General features: G+C 42.3%; 1 protein-coding gene across 1 annotated transcript in view; it reads left to right on the top strand.

Annotated features, from left to right (window-relative positions):
- Positions 1 to 24,446, top strand: part of PPP2R1B (protein phosphatase 2 scaffold subunit Abeta) — a 34,076-nt gene extending 9,630 nt beyond the window's left edge. The window contains exons 2-15 of the mRNA XM_075839761.1: positions 3,623 to 3,713; positions 6,231 to 6,331; positions 10,527 to 10,759; positions 12,357 to 12,504; positions 13,117 to 13,272; positions 14,856 to 14,970; positions 16,020 to 16,090; positions 16,992 to 17,126; positions 17,311 to 17,484; positions 18,676 to 18,736; positions 20,429 to 20,583; positions 20,849 to 20,991; positions 22,275 to 22,366; positions 23,182 to 24,446. Coding sequence (XP_075695876.1) covers positions 3,623 to 3,713; positions 6,231 to 6,331; positions 10,527 to 10,759; positions 12,357 to 12,504; positions 13,117 to 13,272; positions 14,856 to 14,970; positions 16,020 to 16,090; positions 16,992 to 17,126; positions 17,311 to 17,484; positions 18,676 to 18,736; positions 20,429 to 20,583; positions 20,849 to 20,991; positions 22,275 to 22,366; positions 23,182 to 23,198 — 1,692 coding nt within the window. The 3' untranslated portion in view covers positions 23,199 to 24,446. The remainder of the gene's footprint in view (positions 1 to 3,622; positions 3,714 to 6,230; positions 6,332 to 10,526; positions 10,760 to 12,356; positions 12,505 to 13,116; positions 13,273 to 14,855; positions 14,971 to 16,019; positions 16,091 to 16,991; positions 17,127 to 17,310; positions 17,485 to 18,675; positions 18,737 to 20,428; positions 20,584 to 20,848; positions 20,992 to 22,274; positions 22,367 to 23,181) is intronic.
- Positions 24,447 to 26,474: the final 2,028 nt, after the last annotated feature.

Raw genomic sequence — 26,474 nt, 5'->3', positions numbered from 1 at the left:
CCGACAGTGCACTGCGTCTAAGCTGGGACACGTTTATCATACGTGGTTTTTTTTTCCGTTCGCCAAAGTCTGAATACGTCAGCATCTGTCCACTGTGGCAGGTCTGGGCACAACGTCATCCCGTGAGACAGTTATTCATAGATGTAAATTGACATATTTTTTGTTTGTTAATTGTTCCTGTATAATGACTTGCTGGTGACGCCCACGGTGAATGAGTGTTCGGATCCTGGAGCCAGAACGTGACATGCCAGCTTCAGAATAAGAGTCATCCGCGCCTGGGAGGTGACAGTTCTGCATCATTGTATGATCGGTAGAACAACCGGGTCTAATAAGATACATCACCTCTGACTAGAGGCCTAAACAATGGCCCTTATAGGTAAGGCCCCATTCACATCGCGATGTGCTGTCCGCCGAGCATATACGTTTTTAAACACTAAAAAAGTATTGAAACGTATAGCTCGGCGTATACGTAGACTATAATGGGTCAAACCTAGATCAAAATGGCATTCGTTTGGTCCGTGTTTGTCATGGTTTACATTAGGATACTGTTTTTTGGAAAGTGCTGAAAAGCGCAGTCTGCTATGCTATTCTGTACTTCACGAAAAGGTATACGTGACGTAACAGGTTTTTTTAAGCATTGATCTCAATGGAGGACGTATGCAAATGTAATGCTATACGTTTGTATCCGTTTACATACAGTAAATCTATCGTTTTTTTGTTTTTTTTCACTGTTGACCTTGGAAAAAAATTAGTATACTTTTTTTAGGTAAAAAATGGACAAACGTATACAGACGTATGAGTATACGCTAAGCGTACACGCTATAAAAACAGACGTAAACATAAAATGGTACACGTTTGTATAGGTTTTCAATGGTCCACGTTTTTATTTTTTTTTACATATGCGCTCGGCGGGTAGCACAAACGCGATGTGAATTGGGCCGAAGTCCAGAGTCAGCGCAGCGTCTAGCAGGACATTTTCCAGCACTTCATGCTTCCCTCTGCTGACCAGCTTTATGGAGATGCTGATTTCATTTTCCAGCTGGACTTGGCACCTGCCCACACTGCCAAAAGTGCCAATACCTGGTGTAATAACCACAGTATCACTGCGCTTGATTGGCCAGCAAACTCGCTCGACCTAAACCCCATAGAGAATCTATAGGGTATTGTCAAGAGGAAGATGAGAGACACCAGACCCAACAATGCAGACGAGCTGAAGGCCGATATCAAAGCAACCTGGGCTTCCATAACGCCTCAGCAGTGCCACAGGCTGATCACCCCCATGCCACGCTGCATTGATGCAGTAATTCATGCAAAGGGAGCCCCGACCAAGTATTGAGGGCATATACTGGACAGACATTTTTTACTAGGCCAACGTTTCTGTATTAAAAAATATTTTTGAAATTGGGGCTTAAATAATATTCTACTTTTCTGAGACACTAAATTTTGGGTTGTCATTAACTATTCGCCATAATCCTTAACATTAAAAGAAAAAAGTGCTGGAAATAGATCACTCTGTGTGTGTGTAATGAATCTATATAATATATGAGCTTCACTTTTTGAATTGAAATTAACTTTTTGATGATATTCTAATTCATTGAGAATTTAGTTAGTTTTTGTGTGAAGAGATACAGGCTAACTTAGAATTTATTGATTTGAAACCTAGCTCACTGTGGGCTTAAGAGTCCAGTAGGCTGACTCACTCAGTGATTGGCTGCTATTTGTGTTTTCACATTCCTACAGGGAAGGCTGTCAATAGTTGAGATCATCTCCCACTGGACTCTTTAGCCCACACGGAGCCGGTATTTTAAAGAGAACCTTTCACCTTCCCATACATGTGTAGCATGTAATCAGGAGGGCTGCACAATTTATTTAGATATTGGTGCCGTAATATTTGGCGCCAGATATTTAAATAACCCCCTGAACAGTCAATGGGACGTGTAATGGCAAGGGGGCGTGTTACTATTGCTGTGACACTGTCCAATCAGATATGGACAGTGCCAGAGCAGGAGAGAGTGTGTGCGATTACAGTCTTTTCACCCGAACAGGCAATGGGTCGTGTCACTGCTATGGACAGATTAGAATCTCCTCTTTCGTATGCCACAAGAACCGCTGTTCTAGGTGGTTGACAGCCGGAGATATGGCTGTTTGAATGGATTCCCTCCAGCTTCACTCTCACACTGTGTGAAGCGGCTTCATGCTGATAGGACAGCGTCAGAGGCTGTGACGTGGCTCCACCTCCGGAGAATCCCTGCTGCTACCTCCCAGTTGCCTAATAAAGCCTCATTTACATATTTAGAAAAATGCTCATAAATTTAAAAAAAAAAAAAATTATAATTTATTATTTGCAAACTATCGCACTGTTATCATCAGCAAAACGCCTATTAGATTAGTTAGGAGAAAGAGAATTGATAAACTAGTGACCGATCCTCAATGAGTCTGTTTACAATAATCGTGGTGTTTTGTAGACTTCCCTTCTAGTTTCTTCTTTAAAGAGGCTCTGTCACCAGATTTTGCAACCCCTATCTGCTATTGCAGCAGATAGGCGCTGCAATGTAGATTACAGTAACGTTTTTATTTTTAAAAAACGAGCATTTTTGGCCAAGTTATGACCATTTTTGTATTTATGCAAATGAGGCTTGCAAAAGTCCAAGTGGGTGTGTTGAAAAGTAAAAGTACAACTGGGCATGTATTATGTGCGTACATCGGGGCGTGTTTACTACTTTTACTAGCTGGGCGTTGTGTATAGAAGTATCATCCACTTCTCTTCAGAACGCCCAGCTTCTGGCAGTGCAGACACAGCGTGTTCTCGAGAGATCACGCTGTGACGTCACTCACAGGTCCTGCATCGTGTCAGACGAGCGAGGACACATCGGCACCAGAGGCTACAGATGATTCTGCAGCAGCATCGGCGTTTGCAGGTAAATCGATGTAGCTACTTACCTGCAAATGCTGATGCTGCTGCAGAATCAACTGTAGCCTCTGGTGCCGATGTGGCCGTCACGATGCAGGACCTGTGAGTGACGTCACAGATCTGCACTGCCAGAAGCTGGGCGTTCTGAAGAGAAGAGGATGTTACTTCTCATCAGAGCGCCCAGCTAGTAAAAGTTGTAAACACGCCCCGATGTACGCACATAATACACGCCCAGTTGTACTTTTACTTTTCAACACGCCCAGTTGTACTTTTGCAAGCCTCATTTGCATAAATACAAAAATGGCCATAACTTGGCCAAAAATGCTCGTTTTTTAAAAATAAAAACGTTACTGTAATCTACATTGCAGCGCCGATCTGCTGCAATAGCAGATAGGGGCTGCAAAATCTGGTGACAGAGCCTCTTTAAGCCTGTGACTCAATGCTGGTCGTGTCTGATTAGAGTGCACGTGATTAATGGCAACCAATCTAGAACGTTCTCGGAGCCTTTTCCTTGAACGATCTAAGTCGATGGGATAATTCTTACAGAGTCTTAATCGCACCACGTGGTTAAAAATGTTTCTGGTTTTTTTTCTCGTGCATACCGCGTTGTTTTGTAAACCGTAGTGGGGGGGGGGGGGGCGTAGTTGTACTGCTGTAGCCCCAGCAAGATAGTCTTATTGTATAGTAATGTTTGTTCTCCTTATCCTGCAGCTGCGTCTCAACAGCATCAAGAAGTTGTCTACCATAGCACTAGCTCTGGGGGTGGAGAGGACCAGGACGGAGCTGCTTCCATTTCTGACGGGTAATTATTGTTTGCTACAAATATGTTAAAACAGAAATAATTTCAAATTGTGATCTGCGGCAAGGAGCATCGTTACTACAGAAGAACGGCTTTCCATGTATCAGACCACCAGCAATGTGTACATACACTATTTGGGCAAAAGTATTGGGACACGCCTCTTAATTGTTGAATTCAGGTGTTTCATTCAGTCCTATTGTCACAGCTGTATAATATCCAGCACTAGCCGGGCAGTCGCCTTTACAAACATTTGAAATAATGGGTCGTTCTAAAGAGCTCACTGAATTCCAGCGTGGTCCTGTTATAAGATGCCACCATTGCAACAAGTCAGTTTGTGAAATTTTTTCCCTCATAGATATTCCACGATCAACTAGGAGTGGTATAATTACCAAGTGGAAGCTTTTAGGAACCACAGCATCTCAGCCACAAAGTGTCAGACCAGGTAAAGTTACAGAGCAGGGTCGTAATCTCTTGTTGTGGTTCATTCCGATGGTGTTGAGGTCAGGGCTCTGTGCGGGCCAGTCACGTTCTTCCACACCAGACGCACCCGATCATGCCTTCATAGACCTTTCTTTGTGCACAGGAGCACAGTCCTGCTGGAACAGAAAAGAGCCCCAAACTGTTCCCACAAAGTTGAAAGCATTTATTTGTCTTGGTATGCTGAAGCATTAAGATTTCCCTTCCATGGAACCAAGGGGCCTAGGCAGACACCTGGAAAACAACCCCATAGCATTATCCCTCCTCCACGCGTTACAGTTGGCACAATGCAGTCAGGCATGTAACGTTCTCCTGGCATTCGCCAAGCCCAGACTCCTCCATCAGACCGCCAGATAGAGAAGCGTGATTCATCACTCCACAGAACACGTTTCCACTGCTCCAGAGTCCAGTGGCGGCGGCTTTACACCCCTCCATCTGACGCTTGGCATTGTGCTTGGTGATGTGAGGCTTGTATGACGCTGCTCGGTCATGGAAACCCAAGCCATGAAGCAACCGGGGCAAAGTTTTTGTGCAGAAGTTGACGCCAAAGGAGGTTTTGGACTCTTCAGTTATTGAGTCAGCAGAGCGTTGGCGACTTTTGTGCACTATGCAGTTGCACCTCAGCACTTGGCGTCCCCGCTCTGTAACTTTACATGGTCAGACACCTCGTGGCTGAGTTGCTGTGAAGACATTTAATGAACTGACTTGTTACAGCGGTGACATCCTATTACAGGACCACGCTGGCGTTCAGTGAGCTCTTTATTCTTTCACAAATGTTTGTAACGGCGACTGCACGGCTAGTGCTGGATTTTATATATGTGGCAATGAGACTGAATTAAGAGGTGGGTCCCAATACTTTTGTCCATATAGTCTATGATAATATAGTATCAGCAAAATGGCTCCTGAATAGTTTAGCTACATGGAATACTTATGTTTTGAGCTTGCTGCGTCTCTTGAGGAATGTCCCCAGAGGTTGTCACTACAAGATTTATTTCACTGCTGTCTGGAATGTTTGGTGTTGTGGCCTTGCAATTATTATATTCTTACTAATCTATTGTCTTGTAAGCCTACACGTGTATTAGGGAATTACTTTTGGCTTTTTTTTATTTTTCAGGAACTGCTACTCTTGTCCGTGGGCTGTACCCTGGTGCTCGCTCTACTCAAATAGCTCTGACCTGCAATACCAGTTACAGCCCGTGGCCAAGATTGATGCGGCTTCTAGTGGAAAACAAGCAGACCACCCTTCTCCTCTTTGTTTTTTTTTTTTTTGTCTTCTCATCACAGACAACCTATTATAGGAGGGTTATCCGGTACTTCCAGACAACACTAGACCTTTCCTGGCATTGTCTGGTATTGCAGCTACGCTCCATTGAAGTGAATGGGGCTGAGATGCAATACCACGCACAACCTGTGGACAGGTGTAGTGCTGCTTGTTGCAGAAATCACCCGGCTTTCTAATCCAGAACAGCCCCTTTTAAGTAAAACATTTTTTATTTATATGCATCTATAAGTTAACATTTGTAATGGGTTCTTGAACTGCACACTACCACCAATTCTACAAAACAAATGGTATGTGTCTCCCTGTTGAGTACATGGACCCCCTTCAGTACTATTAATCGGCCATGGACTCCCTTCAGTACTATTAATCGGCCATGGACTCCCTTCAGTACTATTAATCGGCCATGGACTCCCTTCAGTACTATTAATCGGCCATGGACTCCCTTCAGTACTATTAATCGGTCATGGACACCCACCAGTGTTGTTTTTTTTGTAATCTTTACTAATTCCCAATGTTACTGGCATCAATCCCTTTAGTAGCAGTATTGTGTTCATCTACAGGGTGGTAGGAGATGTGTAATAGTCTGATGGATTGACACTGTGGCTGGAAATCGAAATTCCCCGCTAAAAAGCTGTTCTAGCAACTTTGAAATCCTTCTACAATTCTCACTTCATGTAGGTTTCCCAGTAGGGCACCTTTGAACATTCGCAGTTCTTGTCCCTGGCGATTTTGAATGTATATGTTTTACTTTGCGTCTCTTCTAGATACCATATATGATGAAGATGAGGTGCTGCTTGCGCTGGCTGAGCAGTTGGGCAGCTTCACCACTCTGGTTGGAGGACCTGAATTTGTGCACTGTTTGCTTGTAAGTGTGTGTTTGACTTGTTTTATTTGCCTGCACTAATACAAGTCGTTTTTTTTTAATTTGGTATAGGCAATATAATGCCTAAATGTTCTACAGTACTGTCCAGACTGTAATCACTAACCTTAGTCCCTGGGCACATTTGGGCTCACAAACTAATTCCTTATGTTTGTTTTGGAGTGTAGATAGGAACTGCAGAGAGAACATTTAAACTTCTCAGGAATATTGTCCTTCGAGAGGACCGGTCTTCTCTGACTTGTCTATTTTATTAGATCCCCATAAAAGAACAATTCTGGAGCCTCTTCCTAGAACTCTGCGTTGTCATTCCTCTGTTAGGGCGCAGTCACACATGACAGATTTTGTTGTAGAAATTTCTGCGACTGAATCAGTTCAATTCATCTGAATGAAACTTGCAGAAATCTATGCACCGACTGCAGAAAAAAACAAATTCAGATGAATGGAACGGATTTTAAGTCGCAGAAACTTCTGCAACAAAATCTGCCTTGTGTGAATCCATCCTATATTCCTCCTAGAAATGTATGACTAAATTGACAATTGGGTGTTTGCATTCCACTTGTCAAAGGGGTGTGTCCTTAGTCTTATACTGTCAGCACTGATTGGACAGTGTCAGTCTGTGTAAGGACACACCCCTGAATGGTAATGCCCAGTCATAAATTTGTCGGAGGAATTCCAGAGGAACGGCACAATGAAAAGCTCTAAGAAAAGATCCTCCAGAAATTGTATTTCCCATGAAACCACACTATTTATTAAAACAAACTAGTCGGGATAGGTGACGGGTCCTCTGGAATCGGTTTCGAACCCCAGAGCTACTGTAAAGATTTAATGGGATTCGAAAATAAATGTCTCAAAGCCAGCACTTGCTTTTTTAGTCCTTTTGAACTCCTTTCCCATTGTCCTTGTTCTATCTCCATAGACTTGCAAATATATTTTAAAACGCTGTCCTAACTCTGCTGTGTTAGAAAGCAAAATGTCCAAGCTGCATCAATCAATCAATCAAGCAGATTCATGAAGCCAAGAAAATAATTTGGGCATCTTTGTTTGTATAAATGCAAAATTTTCCCACCAAACCCTAATTTTGTTTTACTATGTCTTTATTGTATAGACCTATAATGTTCACGTACTCTGCGTATGTTTTGTGGGGTTAATAAATTCTATAGTAGACTTTGCAAATGTGTATTCTATAATTAGTGTCCCACCAATTCACTTCTCCCACGTGCTCTGACATTGGCCGAGGCAACTGTACAACGCCTGTAGAGTCTCACGCACGGTTCCTATTATAGCTTATAAGACCCGTGCGCGGGACTCTCTGGGGGTCATACGCTTGCCTCAGCACCTGTTCCACCGAGTGTGTACCCTGAGAATTGAATTGCAGGGGCGCTTTAAGACTAGTGTCGTATTTTCCTGTTTGCGTAGCATTCCAGCTAATGGCCATTGCATACAACAGAGTGCCACTCGGGCTGTTTTTCCCGGCATCCGAGTGGCACCCGATAGTTTTCACAGACCCGTTCACTTTAGCGGGTGAATCAGGTCAGTGAAAACCGACCCGACTTTCCGATCCGTGGAAAGATAGGACATGTCCTAACTTCCACGAATCCTGGACGGGACCTGGCCTTGCGCTCACATGTGTATGAGGCAATAAGATCCAGCGGCCAGGTACTTTGCCACATTTCTACCTGTAGTGTTATTGGGGGCTGGAGAGTTTGCCCCCTTAGCTGATCATATCTATTTCTCATTCAGCTGTGTGTACTATAATGCGGTTACATCTTCTGAAGTTACCTTATGTCTGTGACCGTCTTCTAATAATCTGGGAGGTCTTCTATGGTTTGAGCAGATCTGCAGCGGCCATGTTTGAGTCCCTTTTGTAAACCATTTGATTTGCGCTGTATTACTTGGGGAGTAAGCATGAAATAGTTTTATCCTCCACTTTTGTTGTTTTAGTCTTAATTCCATCAAATGTGAAAGTTAATAGACTATTGCCGTGTCCCTTGTTGTCCTCTATTGGCTTCAGCTACAAAGCTTGCATCTGGCTCCCCACTTCCCTGCCAATCTACTTGGTGCGTCAGCAAGTAAAGCTGCCAAAGTCTTAGATCTCTTCTCCGTCTCTTCCGCCTTCTGCAACGAGAGCCTTGCAAGCATTGCGGGTATTGAGACATTAGGTGCCATCTGGGGGGCCCTTCTCTCCTGGCTCCCATCCCAAACTTGTGCTCTGTTTGGCAGCTCTTAAATATTTTTATCAACGTCACCAGCTCAGTTGAAAGTAATTTGTGTGTTTGTAGCAGATGCTGCATGAACAATACCGGCAGCTCCAGGTGGTCTTGTAAGTCTACACATAATAAGCTTATGGTGCAGCAGGATTAATAGCAATCAGTGGCTGCTCAGACTTTGTGTACATCGGAGGAAAGTTCCCATAATTCACACAGTGAAACTTCACCTAATTGGCCTTCACTAATTCTGAACGTCTGTTCTGCGTGTGAGCTGGATTCTCCTGACCTGCATCTTTAGACCAGCTTTTCTCATTTGCTGGCAGATTATCGCACCTTGTTTCTTTTAGCCAAAGATCAGACTTTGTGTGGAGATTCCGTTTTAGAACCAGTTCTAGAAATCACCTGAGCGGGTTGGGGATGGAATAGACTTTCTTCACTAGCAGCAGTTCTGTTGGGTTCATACGGAATACGACATAAAAAAAAAAAAAACATCTGTGTCATCGTATGCAAACACAGGTACATTTGAGGGCTTATAAGATGCAGCCCTATTCTGGTTCTATACAAAATAATGGAGCCAAAATCTGTCTTCATGGATGGACCCTAAATTTAAAAGATTAACACGATTTCTGTAACTCCTCATGCACACTACAGTTTCCATTTTTTGGCCGCAAAGCCCTGACCCTAGCGGCTTCCGTGTGCCGTGTGTTTTTCTTTGCAGAGCGTACACTAGAATGGGTGAGACGGACTGCGTATATGACCAAGAATTGGACCTGTTCTTCAATTTGCAAAACAGACACACAGATCCGTAAAAAAAACTGATGTGCGCGTGGCCTCAGACATTAATGATTCAGTTTTCTATTGGCAAAACATAAAGATAAGACACTGAAGAAATCGGTCGTGTGCATGAGCCCTAGATCTCATTCATATGCGGCAGGGATACTGTATATATATTTTTTTTAAGCCAGAAAATGGAGCAAAGAGATTAGTTTGAATGTTGGCCTTGGCTTCTTTTGTGTGGGCAGGCCGGACAGGGTCACATTTACCAAGCTCTGTAGTGTACCAATCTAAAAGAGCAGCGTAGTGGGCACAGTACTGCTCCACGAATTGTTCTGCTCCCCAAACACGTTGATAAATTAGTAGCACTCTGAGTTTGCAATGTCGTGCTCCTTTTTAGCAATAATTAAGAAAAAACAATTGTAATGTAATGGGGGGGCCTTCATAAAGAGAGTGTATCAAGATGGATAAATATCTGGCGGTGTTCATGTGGTGGTCCTTGCCTGTCCCCTAAATGAGGTCATGCCACAGTGTCCGTATTCATTAGAGCTTGGCTGTGCGTGGGTTTCAGAACCCGACCCCAGAACAATGGAGGTGTTAGTGTGTGTCCTAACCTAGTCAGAGACAGCGGCTTGATCTTGAGTATCATTCAGGCCGGGGATATCGGTCACCCTCAGCCCTACTGACTGCATTGCATGTTCTGCCAGGGAAATCCAGCCTCCCTGTTTTATCTGTTACTATGTGGCATTGTGGAATTGTTGTTGTTCTATTTTTTTTTTTTTTTTTTAATTGCATTTTAATTAACACAAATAAGATTAAACATGTAGTTTCATACTGGGTACAGCTCATGTTCGGACCTGTGTCCACAAACAAACCCTTTGTCTGATCCTGCAGTCGTGTTACTCTGTCCCCTGTGTTTTGGTAAACTACAGACCATAGTATGGGGGACTGAATAAAGGGAGTGACACAGTGATTGCGGGATTAAACCAAGAAAATCTGTAACCATAAAGACCAATAGGAGAAACTGGCAGTGGACAGATTGGGTTTTACCTGCCCTATCGTTTGGTTCCTCTGGGATAAGCCGTTACCTCCCACCCTGCATAGAAATAACAGAACGTGCTGCGTGGACATTTTCATGGGGAGTAATGCTGTCCGCCAGTTGTCCGCATCTGACTACGCGATTTCTTCTGTCTTTACAGCCTCCCCTGGAAAGCTTGGCGACCGTTGAAGAGACTGTAGTTCGTGACAAAGCGGTGGAATCCTTGAGGAAGATCTCTCATGAACATTCTCCTGTCGACCTTGAAGCTCACTTTGTGCCGCTGGTGAAACGTCTGGCCAGTGGAGACTGGTTCACATCACGCACGTCTGCATGTGGCCTTTTCAGTGTTTGCTATCCGAGAGTGTCTACTACTGTCAAGGCAGAGATAAGGCAGTAAGTGTACCCACCTCTCCCCAGGAATGATATAGTGAGATCAAAGCACTCCATATTTTAGCCTTTAGCTGCTTTAAAGTGAGACAAACTTCTATAGAAGATTGAACTAAGATTTCTGGGCCAAAATTAAAGTTATAGGAAGAACAAAAATAGGCCCTTAACAATACTGCACTTAGATATTTCATTAAAGGGGTAATCCGGGAAGTAAAAAATTGTTCTTAGGGACTGCAAATGAAATAAGACAAAAAAAGCAATACTTAACTATTCTCGACCCCTGCGATCCAGCGCTGTCGCTCCAGCTGCAGTCCCGATGCTTGTTTACATGTCCGTAGCTTGTGAATGCTGCAGCCAATCAGAGGGTTCAGCGGCCATATGTTGTATTTCTGGCATTGTCAGAAATAAGATTAGCCACCACACAGCGCCATTGAGCCCTCTGATTGGCTGTAGCAGACACAGGCTACGTACATGTAAGCAAGCATGGGACTGGCGCTGGAGCGACCGCACTGGATCGCTGGGGGCAAGGATAGGTAAGGTAAGTATTGCTTTCAGCCCCTAAGTAAAAATGTTCACTTCCCGGATAACTCCTTTTAAGTCAGAAATAATGGAAAAATGTATTTGCGGAGCCATACACTGGAATAGGTGAGATGGACCGCAAGAATAGGACCTGTTCTATAATCTGCAGAACAGACAGACTCATCAGTTAAAAAAAAATGTTTCAATTTCCATGCTTTTCTTTTTTTCTATAGGTGTGATTCCTGTAAAAGTCTAGGTCATCCTAGAAAAAAACTTATGTAATGGCAAAATTAGCAGTTCTAGGCTACAGAGAGGGCACTGAGGTCATTGGAGAGCTCTCTGCTGTTTTGCCTTGGTTTCCTCCTGTGCTCAGCTACTAGCTCCAAGCACGTAAGCGCAGGTGCAAGCAACTTTAGGAAAATAGAGCACTGCTCTTGTTGAGCAGATTGGGCAGTCCGTTATGACATCCGTGCTGTGTAGTTCTAGCCAGTAGCTGCTGAGCATTGACTTATGCATTTGACCACCATTTCTGCAGCCTCAGAACCTAAACTATCACTCGAAAAACACCTAGAAAATGAGCATGTTGGGTCACTTAAATGGCCATAGAGTACTTCACATACCTTGCTCTTTATCGATGGCCGTTACTCATGTTTTCTCTGCGTTTTTTTGAGGGTCAGGTTTTTTTTTTGTTTTTTTTTTTCAAAACGCAACATTTTCTTGGTATGGTGTAAACACCTGCACAAAATTAGACTAAATAAGAAACGCATGTAGAAAAAAAACACACTATTACAAATGCATAAAACGTATGGCTTTTATATACTTTTTAAAATACTGAAGTGTGGGGGGGGGGGGGACTAAAGATGTATAACATATTGTAGGCCAATGTTCCCAACCTGTGGTTCTCCAGCTGTTACAGAACTACAACTCTCAGTCATGGCATGCTGGGAGCTGTAGTCCAGAGAGCCACAGTTTGGCGAACACGGTTTTTGTAGGCTGTTGATTAATATATAAACATAATGCTATGCTGTAGTGAGCAACATTCCCTTGATTTAATACGAAAACGTGCACTTTTGTTTTTTCCCAGACATTTTCGTAACTTGTGCTCTGACGACACTCCCATGGTACGCCGTGCTGCTGCTTCTAAACTTGGGGAATTTGCTAAAGTACTTGAACTGGAGTATGTAAAAAATGACATTATTCCTCTGTTTACAAACCTGGCTTCAGATGAGCAGGTAAGCTATAGGTGAAGATTATTAGATTATATTTTATAAAGAACAATATGCCATAGAGCTAATAAATGGCTACAGCTCTTGTCTATAATACATTGCCCATGAAGGATTGTATATTTTTCTTTTCTCCCACTCCCTTTGATCTTTTTCATTTTTTTTTTGTTCTGAGGATAAAACTAATTCAGCAAAATACAGGGAAATCCTCAGGGATAATCTGTTTGTCTTGAAGAGAATTGCAACTTGGAACGATTGGCTTTTTATCTTGATTCATAGACGAGCTAGAGAAACCAAATGGTTCCAAGTTGCAGTATCAACATGGACCAGGCTGATGGACCTATCCAAATTATCTAATTGTGTGAAAACAAATCTCTTCCAAAACTGATGTCTAGATATTAAACTTATGTTGATCAGCATCAAATTAAACAAACTAAATCCATTTATCTACTCCATAAAACATGTGAATATTGAAGGGCTGAATTTTTTCTATGCGCTGTTTTTATTGCTGTTATTTGAGGCTACATATTTGGCAGTAGTTCACCAGTTCTGTAGTAATTAACTTTGATGATGGCTGACGGCAAAACCCTAGACTAAAAGTTGTTTTTCCTCTCGTCCTAGGACTCTGTACGCTTGTTGGCAGTAGAAGCCTGTGTTAGCATTGCACAGCTGCTTCCTGAAGAAGATCTTGAAGCACTGGTGATGCCCACACTCCGTCAAGCTACTGAGGACAAATCCTGGCGTGTCCGCTATATGGTAGCAGACAAATTTTCTGAGGTAATATACTCTCTGACATTTTTGCTTTCTTTGCATGTGTCTTAAAGAAGCACTCCACTTTTTTTTTTTATTGCACCTTCCATTTGTACAATGGTGTTGCAGTGGGGTGCCGTGTGTAGAAATACTTACCAATCCCTGCATCTTGTCGTTTTTCTGGTCCAGCGCCGCTCTCGTGATCTTCATTCTGACCTGGTCTGGAATCGCTGCTGTTCAGAAACCCGTAAGTCAGGCTCTCTATGCATTCCTATGTAGCATCGTTCTGGCTCCCATAGCAATGCATTGAGAGCCAAAGATCCAGTTTATTCAAAAGCACAGTGACTCCAGACAAGTCAGAGGGAAGATCGCGTGAGCCTTGAAAAATACAAGATGCGGGGATCGGTAAGTATGTTTGCACGCAGCACCCCACTGAAACACTAATGTACAAATGGAGGGTGCAATAAAAAAATAAATAAAGTGGAGTGCTTCTTTAAGTGTCTTGTACTTCAAGTTTTCCCCTTCTGAATATGTAATGAAGGCTGACTGATGGTGGCAGGATTATTCGAGGATGGGAGGACTTTGTACATTATGTAGTCTGTGGCAGTCGCGTGGGGCCCCAACTTTAGTCGCAGATACAATTGTCTGCAGTGGCGTTGCAAGTCCCGGATCTTTGGCCCGGTTCCCCCTGGGAGACTGCCACATTTATAATTGTATACTATGGCAGAACAGGAAGCTGTCAGCTCCCTGCTCCACCATTCACTAGGCTGCAGGCCACAATAGACCTACGCATGGGTCCCGTCTCAACGGCTCATAGGCTGCATGTCCCGTTTGTCGTGGGAACAAGGCTAGCTAAGTATGTTTTATTTGTTTGGGGGGCACTATTGAATGCGGGCCACTGTGTGTGACACGTGATACAGATGTCTTTTGATTAGGGCCCAGGAAATGCCAAATCCTCATTTGTATACAAACTAATGAAAACCATACCTCTTCAAGTCACAGTATTAATTTGTTCCAGGGTGACCTTTTTGTAACTGGAAGATGTAACTTAAGACTAGAACTCTATTGAAAACTAATGGTTGATTCTGAGGAACCCAAAAGAAGAAAAACGAGGAACTATAAGCATGTAACTAATACAGAGGGAGCAAGTCTTTACATATTAGGCCTGGTGTGCATGGAGATTTTTTTTTTTTTTTTGGTAGTGCTACTGATTGATTTTACGGAGTGACCGCTGCTGTCCGCAAGATTGCATACAACTCAATGTATTACTCCAGACTGCAGCTAAATGGTTAAAAACCGTTGCGCTTCAAACAGTCTGTGTACCCGAGGCCTAAAAGTCAGAAAGAGCTGCTGGAAGATGATGAATCACTTTTTGTGTTGCGGTTCAGAGCGTCTTAAGGACCTACACAGTATAGTGTAAAAAGAGCCATGATCACCTGTTGTCACAAAGCGGAGCTCGTGCGTTCACCGGTAGAGCGGTGCTGAATGTCTTTGATGTGTAGTCTGTAAAATGAATGTTATGCATGCAGATTGTACACTTGTGATGAGCAAAATCCAAGTACTAAAATAGCACCGCACCATTAAATGACGTTTAACATATTGTATTTCAGCTCCAGAAAGCGGTCGGTCCAGAGATCACAAAGAACGACCTTGTACCTGCTTTTCAGAACCTGCTAAAAGATTGTGAAGCCGAGGTTCGAGCTGCTGGGGCGCACAAAGTAAAAGGTGAGCATGTGTTTGGAGTGCAAGGCCAAATGTAGCAAATTTGGTAAAATTTAAGTGACTTCTTAACCTGTGCAATTTCTAACAGAATCCGGTGTAGACTGAATAATAAACATGGGCCATTGTGTCTGCAAACAAAAATCACAACTCTTCTAGATAATGACCGGGTCAAATTTGCAGTTTGTCAGTGAGATTCATAATCCCTGAGGTTGGATTCACACATTCAGTTTTTTTGAGCCACACACGGGCCGTGATCCATGAGTGGATCTAAAAAGGTGAAGTATACAGGAAAGACTGATGTCAGCTTTTATGTATTCTCTACGGTGTTTGGCTGTGCCACAAAAACCGTTACAAAAAATTGCATGTGTGATTACTTACCTGGTTCTGATCTCTGCTCGGTATAGTGGATTCTCAAGTTAAACAATCCACTTCTTTCCTGCAGGAACCTACAATTTGCCAGAAGGGACGCACTGCACCTCATGACCGCAGTTTACCTTTGAAGTAAACTACTTCTTTTTAATATTGGGTGTACCTATTCTGTATAATGAATCTTCTACATCCTGGCTTATTTAAGATTGCACCATAGTTTTCCTGAAAGCTTGCTGTGGCTCTGCTACACACTAGTGTTCTCCTGGCTTCCTTTTTTTTTTTTTTTTTTTTTTTTTTTTTTTTTTACATGATCCCAAGTGTGAATAGAGCCTATGTCTAGTTTCACATCACATTTTTGCATCCTGTTGAAAGGTACAGTTTTTTATTTTTTTTGGTCAGATTAACTGGGCACAAAAGTTATGCAGACTCCTCTTTTTTTATGTCCTGTTGAAGAATAAGATCCAGATGGAGCCTGGTTTTATAATTATATAAGTCAATGGCAACAGGAAAGGCTTCCGTTTTTAAAAGCACTTTTTTTTTCCCCTAGGAAAAAAGTTATTTCTTTTTATTTACAGAATCCAAAAACATGGTGTGAACAGAGCCTTTCAGAAAGATTTGATTTTACTGTGAAATTCTAATTTTTATTTTTTTTTTAAAAACAACAACCCTTTTGTTTGTCTTAGAGTTTTGTGAGAATCTGCCTGCTGATGGAAGAGAGGCCATCATAATGAACCACATTCTACCCTATGTAAAGGTGAGGTCAAGTAGAAATGGAAAGTGGCGTCGCTTTTCTGTAGGATCTAGCTCTCACTTGCTGCCCATTTAATAACATTGTGCTTAAAAGGTTATTCCCATCTCAGACATTTTTGGCATATTCAAGGGATATGGCATAAATGTCTGATAGATCTGGGTCCCAGGTTGAAAATAAATGGAGAGGAAACCACCATTCTGTTTGAGAGTAAAGTTGCGGCCTCCTCTCAATTCATTCTCTGCCTGAATGTGACGGCCACCTCATCCGTTATGACGGGGGCGCTGGACTGCCGTTCCTGACGTAGATGTGGACCCGCATTTATCAGACATTTATGGCATATACTGTGGATATGCCATGAATGTCCAAGATAGTAATCGCACATTCAATGGCATTAGAATTAAACGTTCTCGTGTATTAACCTCTTTGATGGTAACGATATGCGGGAATTCAGATATTCATAACTCCTTGTAATGCTGTTCTACAAACCGATCATCAGGAAGTGCGGTCACGTTAGCAATAATTGTTCACGTCAGACACCGAGGTCTTGTACATGAAATAGCTATTTGTGTGGACTAAAATGATCCTTTTAACAGCCTAATATAATAATTAGAACGGTTTTTACATTACGATTGATTAGGTAGTGAGATTGGAGCAGGTTTATGTAGTTGACCATGCACGCTTGCCCCAGCAGGCTGTATTAAAAACCTCAGCCCAGACTCCTCAAATGATGCACGTTCGTATGTTTCGAGCTCGGCTGTGGTTCATTCTTCCAGAAATAGTTGTTCCTCCTGCTGGGATTTAGTTAAAAATATTGGAGACTAATAGCATGAAATGTAAAACAAGTCCTAAACTGGTTACTCTAACTATACAAATCAATAACGAGACTTATTTCTCTTTTCATTAGGAGCTGGTAACCGACTCAAATCAACATGTGAAATCCGCTCTGGCCTCTGTAATCATGGGATTATCCACAATTTTAGGCAAGGATAATACAATTGAGCACCTCCTACCTCTCTTCCTGGCGCAGCTAAAAGATGAGGTAGCGTTTCAACTTATAGAATTCTATTATTTTTCCGTTTTTGCAGCATGTTTTGCCACACTAGTACAGTGACTTGTTTTTGTTTTTTTTTTCTCTATAATCTGAATGGTTTTGAAGTAATTTAGAATAATTGTGTTGATACTCCGATTGAGAAGTGACAATTGTTCGTTGTATTTGTATGTAGTGTCCTGAAGTGCGGCTGAATATTATATCCAACCTGGACTGTGTAAATGAAGTGATTGGAATTCGCCAGCTTTCTCAGTCACTGCTGCCAGCCATTGTGGAGCTGGCAGAAGATACCAAGTGGAGAGTGAGGCTTGCGATCATTGAATATATGCCCCTGCTCGCTGGTCAGCTTGTAAGTCTTACTATTATATGATTTTTAATAATAATATTGTTGGCTGGATATTTCATTGTGAAGTCTTTATATTTTAGATTTTGTACAGTGCCTTGCGTAAGTCTTCACCCCCTTTTTGTTTTGTTGCACTACAACCTGGAATTAAAATGGATTTTACATTTTGTTTTATGTAATGGACAAAATGGTCCAAATTGTTACAGTGGAATGGAAAAAATACTTTGTTTAAAAACATAAAACAAAATTGAAATGCTATAAAACCCCTAAAATGATGGCTTAACTTCAGCCGTCACATGATCACTATAGAAGATCCACAGCAGAGATGAACGTATCTGTCCGCAGGACCAGTATAAGCCTGGCACTACACATAGTGGGGCTTTATGGAAGAATTTTCAGAAAAAAAACCATTGTCTAAATAAATACATAAGGAAACATGTTTTGAGTTCCCCCAACAGCATGTGACAAACTCTCCAAACACATGGAAGAAGGTCCTCTGGTCAGATGACACTAAAATGTTACTTTTTGCCCATCATGGGAAGCGCTATGTGTAACGCAAAGCCGTCACCCAAAAGACCCCATTCCCACAGTGAAGCGTGGTGGTAGCAGCATTATGCTGTGTGGTGCTTTTCATCGACAAGGACTGGTCAGGATTGAAGGAAAGATGGATGGCAGTAAATACGGGACAATTCTTCAGGAAAATCTGTTTGTCTACCAGAGATCCGAGACTGGGATGGAGGTTCACCTACCAGCAGGACAATGACCCTAAGCATACGGCTAAAGGGGAAAGGATTAAGGGGAAACCTTTAAATGTCTTGGAATGACCTAGTAAAAAAAATAACCGCACCGGATTTGTAAAAATGACTGGGTGCACGCCTTACAGGACTTGATCCAAATGTCCCTGGCTCTATATCACAGGAAGACCAGGCAGCACATGCAAAAATAACTTTTTATTCACCAATGCAACGTTTCCGCCTGTCACGGCCTTTCTCCGGCATTATTCTCATGTTTAAGAAAGGCTCTGTGGAGCTGAAACGTGGCATGGGTGAATAAAGTTTCCTTTTTTAATGTGCTGCCTTGTCAATGCCCAGACCTCAATCCCATGAGAATGTGTGGCATACTTTTGCCAGGCACTACACTTCTTACTACCATTGGCATTTAGCCCTTTTCTATACTGAACATTACTTGTCTTCATAGGGTGTGGAGTTTTTTGATGAAAAGCTGAATTCTCTGTGTATGGCTTGGCTTGTTGACCACGGTAAGTAGCGAATGTTCATTATATCTCCAGTCTAGGTTCCTGGTTTAATCACTCAGAAATTCTCTTATCGTAATTCGGTTTAGCAAGAACTGCATTTGACAGCACCGTGTTAGTTTGGATTTCACAAAAGCACAATAATTTTGTCAGTTTACTGTGATTACGATGCACGGATGGTCGAGTTCTGCTTTCTAACTTTAATGGCTGGAGACTTCCACTTTAATACGGTTTTGCGGAATTATTTAACTTTATAAATCAGTTTTGCCCATAAAGCATGAAGTCTGGCACAATGAGGCACCATTTGTCGCATTTTTATTTGTTAAGGCTTTACGCTAGCAATTCACGAGGTCTCACACTGCACATCTATTCCATTTTTAAAGGGACCACTATCCTTTTTCATGACTGATGCTGAAATTACTGGGTTTAGTAGACGGTATAATATTTTGACTTTACTTTGAAAGTAATTTTATCATAAGAGGATTGAGGTAAAGTGCTCAAACATCTTTTAAACTACTTAACTTAAAGAGTCTCTGTCACCACATTATAAGTGACCTATCATGTACATGATGTGATCGGCGCTGTAATGTAGATTACACTGTTTTTTTTTATTTAGAAAAACGATAATTTTTGACGGAGTTATGACCTATTTTACCTTTATGCTAATGAGTTTCTTAATGGACAACTGGGCGTGTTTTACTATATGGCCAAGTGGGCGTTGTACAGAGGAGTGTATGACACTGACCAATCAGTGACCAATCAGCGTCATACACTTCTCCCCATTCACTTACACAGCAGATAGTGATCTTACTAGATCACTGTGTACACACACACACACACACACACACACACACACACACACACACACACACACACACACACACACGTGTGTCCTGAGAGTAAATGGACATCGCGTCCAGCCAGGACGTGATGTCTAGTCAGAATCCTGACACTTCGCTAACATTTGTGTGTGATTTACAGCACAGCAAGCGTAATCTCGTATGAGTACGCTGTGAATGACAGCCCAGCATGATATCGATGTGCTGTGTGAGTAAGTCACACACAAACTTTACCGAGCTGTCAGGATTCTCTCAGCTGGAGGTAATGTCTAACTCTCAGGACACTTCAGTCAGTAACGTTAGTTTGTGTGTATGTGGCTGCACATAGTGTTCTAGTAAGATCACTATGTGCCGTGTAAATGAATGGAGAGAAGTGTATGACGCTGATTGGTCAGCATCATACACTTCTCTCCACGACGCCCTTTTGTCAAGCTGAAGTGTCAGTAGCAATTTTTGCAAATACACATACAGTATGCACTATATGGGCTAAACATTGCAAGCAAAACCTCATCACTGAGGCTAGGTCTACACAGCAACTTTGGCCGCACAACAAAAAAATGTGTGCGCCAGGTTGGAAGCACACAACTGGTTTTAATGTTCTAGTATGTTGTAGTATTAGGTTTTCCCAGTATACGTGCATGTCCAAAAGACAAATGCCTGCACACTCGCCACTTTGCCCCAAGAGCAATACTTGCATCTCTAAATAAACAGCCGTGCAGCACTAGCTGGGACATGTCACGCGTTGGAAAGTAAGGATAAAGTCCCATCTGTACATGTTTAAGGATTTCTACTGCGGGGCACAGTCTATTAAGTACAGTAAATGCTGAGTGAACCTGAATGTCTGTCGTTTTATTTTCAGTTTATGCAATCCGAGAAGCAGCCACCAACAATTTAATGAAACTGGTGGAAAAGTTTGGTGCAGAGTGGGCTCAAAATACCATTGTCCCGAAGGTCCTGGCCATGGCTAATGATCCCAACTACCTGCATCGAATGACCACTCTGTTCTGTGTCAATGTACGTATTCTCCACTAGAGATCTGGTTCCTGGATTAATGATTCATTTAGGATTCACACACAGCGTTCACTCATATTTATAGGTGTCTTTTTTTCTTTTTTTTTTTTAAATGCTGCGGCCAGATATATTTTAAAAGCAAAAAAAAAAGCCATGAAAAACGCTTAAAGCTGTATTTTTATAGTCCTGAGAATGTGTGGGAAGAAAGCTTTAGACAATTTTATTTTGCGTGGAAAATTATAAATTTTTTATATTTCTTTCTCTACAGGCCCTCTCTGAAGCATGTGGAAAAGACATCACCACTAAACTGATGCTGCCTATTGTATTAAAGATGGCAGCCGATCAAGTGGCTAACGTTCGTTTCAATGTAGCCAAATCACTACAAAGGATAGGACCAGTTCTGGATAGCAAGTATGTGAATCCGTGTATATAATCCTACAAATCCATGCAGGCCCAGACCGTGTCCTTGAAACTAGTCAAATGGGAATTGCTACTATTATTCCCGCCATTGTCTTAATTCAAGTTTTGTTCTGTGTTTTCCAAAATCCCTGTGCCTCGGTCAGGAATTTTCCTTAGAGGCTCTGTCACCACATTATAAGTGCCCTATCTCCTACATACGGAGATGGGCGCTATAATGTAGGTGACAGCAGTGCTTTTTATTTAATAAAACGATCTCTTTTCACCACTTTATTAGCGATTTTAGATTTATTCTAATGAGTTGCTTAATGCCCAAGTGGGCGTATTTTTACGTTAGACCAAGTGGGCGTTGTACAGAGTGTATGACACTGACCAATCAGCATCATGCACTCCTCTCCATTCATTTACTCAGCGCATAGAGATCCTGTTAGATCCTTATGTGCTGTCTTATACTAACACATTAACAATACTGAAGTGTTTAGACAGTGAATAGACATTCCACGGGAAGTCTATTCACAATCTCTGCACTTCGTTACTCTGTCTATGGTAGTTACAGCAGAGGAAGCGTAATTTTGCGAGATTACGCAGTAAATGACAGGTTACAACGAGATTACGCTTCCTCTGCTGTAACTACCATAGAAACAGTAATGAAGTGCAGAGATTGTGAATAGACATCCCGTGGAATGTCTATTCACTGTCTAAACACTTCAGTATTGTTAATGTGTTAGTATAAGACCGCACATAAGGATCTAACAGGATCCCTATACGCTGAGTAAATGAATGGAGAGGAGTGCATGATGCTGATTGGTCAGCGTCATACACTCCTCTGTACAATGCCCACTTGGTCTAACGTAAAAATACGCCCACTTGGGCATTAAGCAACTCATTAGCATAAATCTAAAATCGCTAATAAAGTGGTGAAAACAGATCGTTTTATTAAATAAAAAGCATTACTGTCACCTACATTATAGCGCCGATCTCCTTATGTAGGAGATAGATGCTCTGTCCCCACATTATAAGTGCCCTAAGGAAAATTCCTGACCGAGGCACAGGGTGACAGAGCCTCTTTAACTTGGAGGTAAATCCACCCCACTGGAAAGTCACAGGCCGAGCGGCTGGAAGTAAACCTCTGATGTGCACTAGAAGGTCCAATCGCTGCATCTAACAGATGAATTAAATTGAAAAATGCTGATTGATAATTCACATGATCTGTTCTGTACCTAAGTTGGAAATAAACTAAAAACAAACCTTTATGATTTGATGTTGTATCTTTGCAGTACATTACAATCAGATGTCAAGCCTGTACTTCAGAAGCTCGGCCAGGATGAAGATATGGATGTGAAATATTTTGCCCAGGAAGCCATGACTGGTATGTTTTTGTATGAATTCATCTAATAAAAACTGGTGGGGTACTAATCTGTCATATAGCATTTTACATATTTAATTTCTTAAGGAATTCTCTGGTTGTTTTTTTTTTTTTAAGACGTTGCTGACTGCCCATAGATTATCCACACCGATCTCTGCAACGTCAATGCAGAGTTCTCCCCTCCACGCCTCTCCCACTCCATCAATGTTAAATATATCACTTACATTACACAATATCAAAACCCTATGTTCTGGAAAAAAGCAGCTAGCAGTCATATCTGATCAATCCTCAGGTATCAAAACTGTTGAAAAGTGACCTATTGGTTTATAGCGACCAGTCAATGTTTTCTGAACTGCACTGGACTATAAAACGAAAACTGGACTCTGTCTCCTTGTTGCCCATGGGCAATGGGCAACCCCACTTTTCCTTTTTGTTTTGACCAGTCAGCCCCCCAATACTCATGTGCAGGTAGAGGTGTTTGATATTCCTGCTGCTTTTTCGTAATCAACTTTATGGTTTTTCCAAGACTCATAATTTTGGTATTAAATGTGTTGTCTAGGGTTAGAAAAACATTGTTGCTTACTTCCAAAATCCGCGCCACGCTTCACTTCACTACAAGACCAGACCCAATCCTTGGACCGGTGTGATTCTGTCATTGGAAGAAAGCAGCCATGTTTTTCTTATCCTGGACAACTTTTTTTAAATTCCTCCTAAAGTGATGGCTGCTGCATAACCCTCGTCCACATCTTCTTTTTTACATGAAGCCCGTACTTGTACTTCAGTTTTTTTTTTATTATAATTCTTCTCTTTCTGTGCAGTCCTTGCCCTGGCATAAGAAGCTGCAGACAAGCCGTCCCCTCATTGTATGTTCAGTATGTAGTAGAATGATGTTTTGAACCTCTGCGGAACAACCTTTCAAGACCTCATAGGAACAGATGGCAACTACTGTTGGAAGACCACATTCCCTGCATATGTGCCTCTTTTAAAAGACACTACTATTTTATTTTATTTTTTCTATGTTATTTATGAATTTCCAGTCTCATTATTTTTGTTTGCAGTACAAAGGAGTCTTACTTTTTATTGGTGGTGGTCGTTGGATCAGTGTATTATTGAATATTGGTGTATTTGGTTATGACAGAGTTGGGGACCTGATGAAACGGTCAGGGTAGTGTAATGATCTAGATGCGTAGTTCACACCTGGCATTGGTCATTGAAATGTAGACGTTAATGTGAACCTGACCAGTCTGCCATCTAGTTTAACCACTTTTAGTGCCTGAGGAAGTTAAGATGGTCATTGGTGAATTAAAGATTGATTGACGTTTCCAGAAAGTCAGGTGCCAACAATAAATACCCTTTTTGGCTGCTTGTGTCTCGGGCATAGCTCATTCTCGGCTTCCTTGGGCATTGTGCGTAGGTCCACTTGCCCAGTGCTAAATCTGGAGGAGACCAATTTCTGACCTAAAGTTCCTGCAGAATGTCAGTGGTGAGAGTTTTCTAGAGGGGGGTAAAGCGGAAATACGTTAACTGTTACGGATTCGATCCCTTACTTGTGCGTTGTATTCTTGCCATATTACGGTATTTGATCCTTGCTCCTCTGTAGTTTGAGCTCGATGTCTGAATGAAGACAACAGGACGTCTCCACTCTTTTCCCTTTTCTTTCTGCTTTACGTTTTATCCATTGCTTCAGGCACTGGAATGAAATGGCAACTGTGCGGTGGTCAATAGTTTTTGCATGTTGGGCATGATTAGGGACAGTACTTATCTACTGACATTTTTCTGGACTCGGTGGTGCCGTGTCCTTGGTGGAAAACATAGCATTCCATCTTTGTGGGGTTTTTAGTTCTTTTTCTTTAGCTGTTTGGCTTTGCACTCCAATTCCTTGAGAAAAGGTGCTCCCATTTTAAAATAACCACCTCCATATCTGTAGGCAGAGTGTCCATCTGAATCAACAGCCTTTTAATTAATGCAAAAATGTATTGAAGTCCCTTTGCTCCGGGACATTCCTTGAAGGTTAACTCAATATTGACTGTAGAAATTGTCATGTAAGTGCTTGATGATAAAGGAAATAAACGTAACTCCAATATTCATGTTTCCTGGAGTATGTATGTGTGTACGTCGTCTCATGTATTTGTCACTACTTCCTAAGGCCCATCAGATATACTCAGGTTCAACTTTCTAAAAGCTACTGGCAATATGTATATTATCAGAGCTGTAGATATTTCATATAATGGAAGAGTTACTACATGATTAAACATTACACCCTTCTTGTTCAGTAATCCCCTTTAACCTCTTCCCAACCGGCCACTGTCTTGATGGCAGGCGGTGCCCCACATGGATACAATAGAGGGGAGTTCCCTCTGAGCCGGAATGCAGAGCCGCTTCGGATCGCTCACACTGTGTAATGGGTTTGGCTTCTCTGACCCCCAATTAGCTCATTGCCTGTAGAAATAAATAGGCTCTGACTGCCCTCTGCTGTCGTACATGTGATCTAACAGAATTGTCCTAAGGCCTCATGTACATAGCCATATTATGGCTTTGTACAATCTCCCAAGTTGTACGGACCCATAGACTTCTATAGGGCCCTGCTGCACTTCAATATGCCTCTAATTTTACCTAGAAGCATACAGAGATTTCTTTTTCGGTCAGATTCCATCTGATTCTCTAGACTGCAGCAGAATTGGTATTGAAATAGCATTGAAACGTTGCTCGGATCTTGAAGTGTTTTCCTACATCTCTCGATTGCGCTGTTCCTGGCTGTTTGACCCCTCAAATGCTGCGGTCAATCACGACCCCAGCATCTGAGGCGGTGAAAGGGGGTGGGGGTGGCCCCTTCCGACAACTCATCGCACCCCCTCCCCAACAAGATTGGGGGGTGACTGTTATGGCAGCACAGGGGCCTAATGAAGACCCCCCAAACCCCACCCCCCAGGATTGCCTTCACTCGGACTCTCCCTTTAAAGGGAACCTGTCAACAGCATTTCACCTATTGAACTCTACTCACACCTCGATGGCCGCTGCTGTCAAAAGGTCATGCCGTTATCCGCTCTCATACTCCTCCGACCATAAATAACTGTCTGCAAACATTTAGCGCCTTTTTATGGTAATAATCTGGCAGTCTCGTTCGTTCCTCATTTTATGCCCGCCCACCGCCGAAAACTGGCCCACCCTGAATGCTGTCAAAAGTAAGCTATCAATCAAAAGTAAGGAGGCGGGGTTAACTCAGGCTTGAGGAATGAAGATTTGACTCTTATGCTCATTAGCATACAGTGCAGGAACACTAAAAGATGGAATGCTAAAGGCACAGAGCCGAATTAGAAAATAACTAGGTTACATAACAATGTTTTTTCACCCACTACCACCAGGTATTGCCGGTATAATTAGTGAAATGCTGATGACTGCCTCTGATAAGCCCTGCTTAAAGGGAACCTGTCACCAGATGTCCATATTGAACTACCAACAGCCTATTATAGATTAGGCTAACCTGATTCTGACGTGTATTATGTCTTTCCACAGATTGCTGCCTTTGAAGAGAAAAAGCTTTTATTACATTTTATGCAAATTAGCATTTTGGAGCAATAAGGGCGTCCCCGCTGCTCCAAAAGGCGCTCTCGTCATTCCCCAGTTCAACCCCCTTCCCTCCCAGTTTCCTTTGACATGCATCGTACTAGGGGAGTTCAAGCCTGGCCCCGTAGGGTAGTAGACATGCGCGCGTGTTCCTACAGCCTAATCGGCGCATGCGCTGTAGTGCCAATTAGGAGTATGGAGATTACACTGCGCATGCGCCAATTAGGATGTGGCACATGCGCAGTACAACCTAACGTTCACTGGTTCAAGTCCCCTAGACAGTGGCAGATTAAGTAGACCCTGGGCTGTTACCCAAATTTGGGCCCCCCTTGCTCACCGCCGCGCCGTAACTATTTTTAAAACTACCTTTTTGGGCAAGCATTAACAAATGGTTGTTACGATTCCCCTTGTCACCGGGCTGTGTCCCTACATACTGACAGGATCACACTGTGCAGGGACACATCCTCCTGACATGGGGAATTGTCTATCAACATACTACTCCTCTTCCTCCTCAACATCCTCATAAAACTCACGACAGGTCCTATAT

The sequence above is a fragment of the Rhinoderma darwinii genome, chromosome 10 (assembly GCF_050947455.1).
Source record: "Rhinoderma darwinii isolate aRhiDar2 chromosome 10, aRhiDar2.hap1, whole genome shotgun sequence".
NCBI lineage: Eukaryota > Metazoa > Chordata > Amphibia > Anura > Rhinodermatidae > Rhinoderma > Rhinoderma darwinii.
The sequence above is the reverse complement of the archived record's forward strand: the minus strand, read 5'-3'. Positions and strand labels throughout refer to the sequence as shown.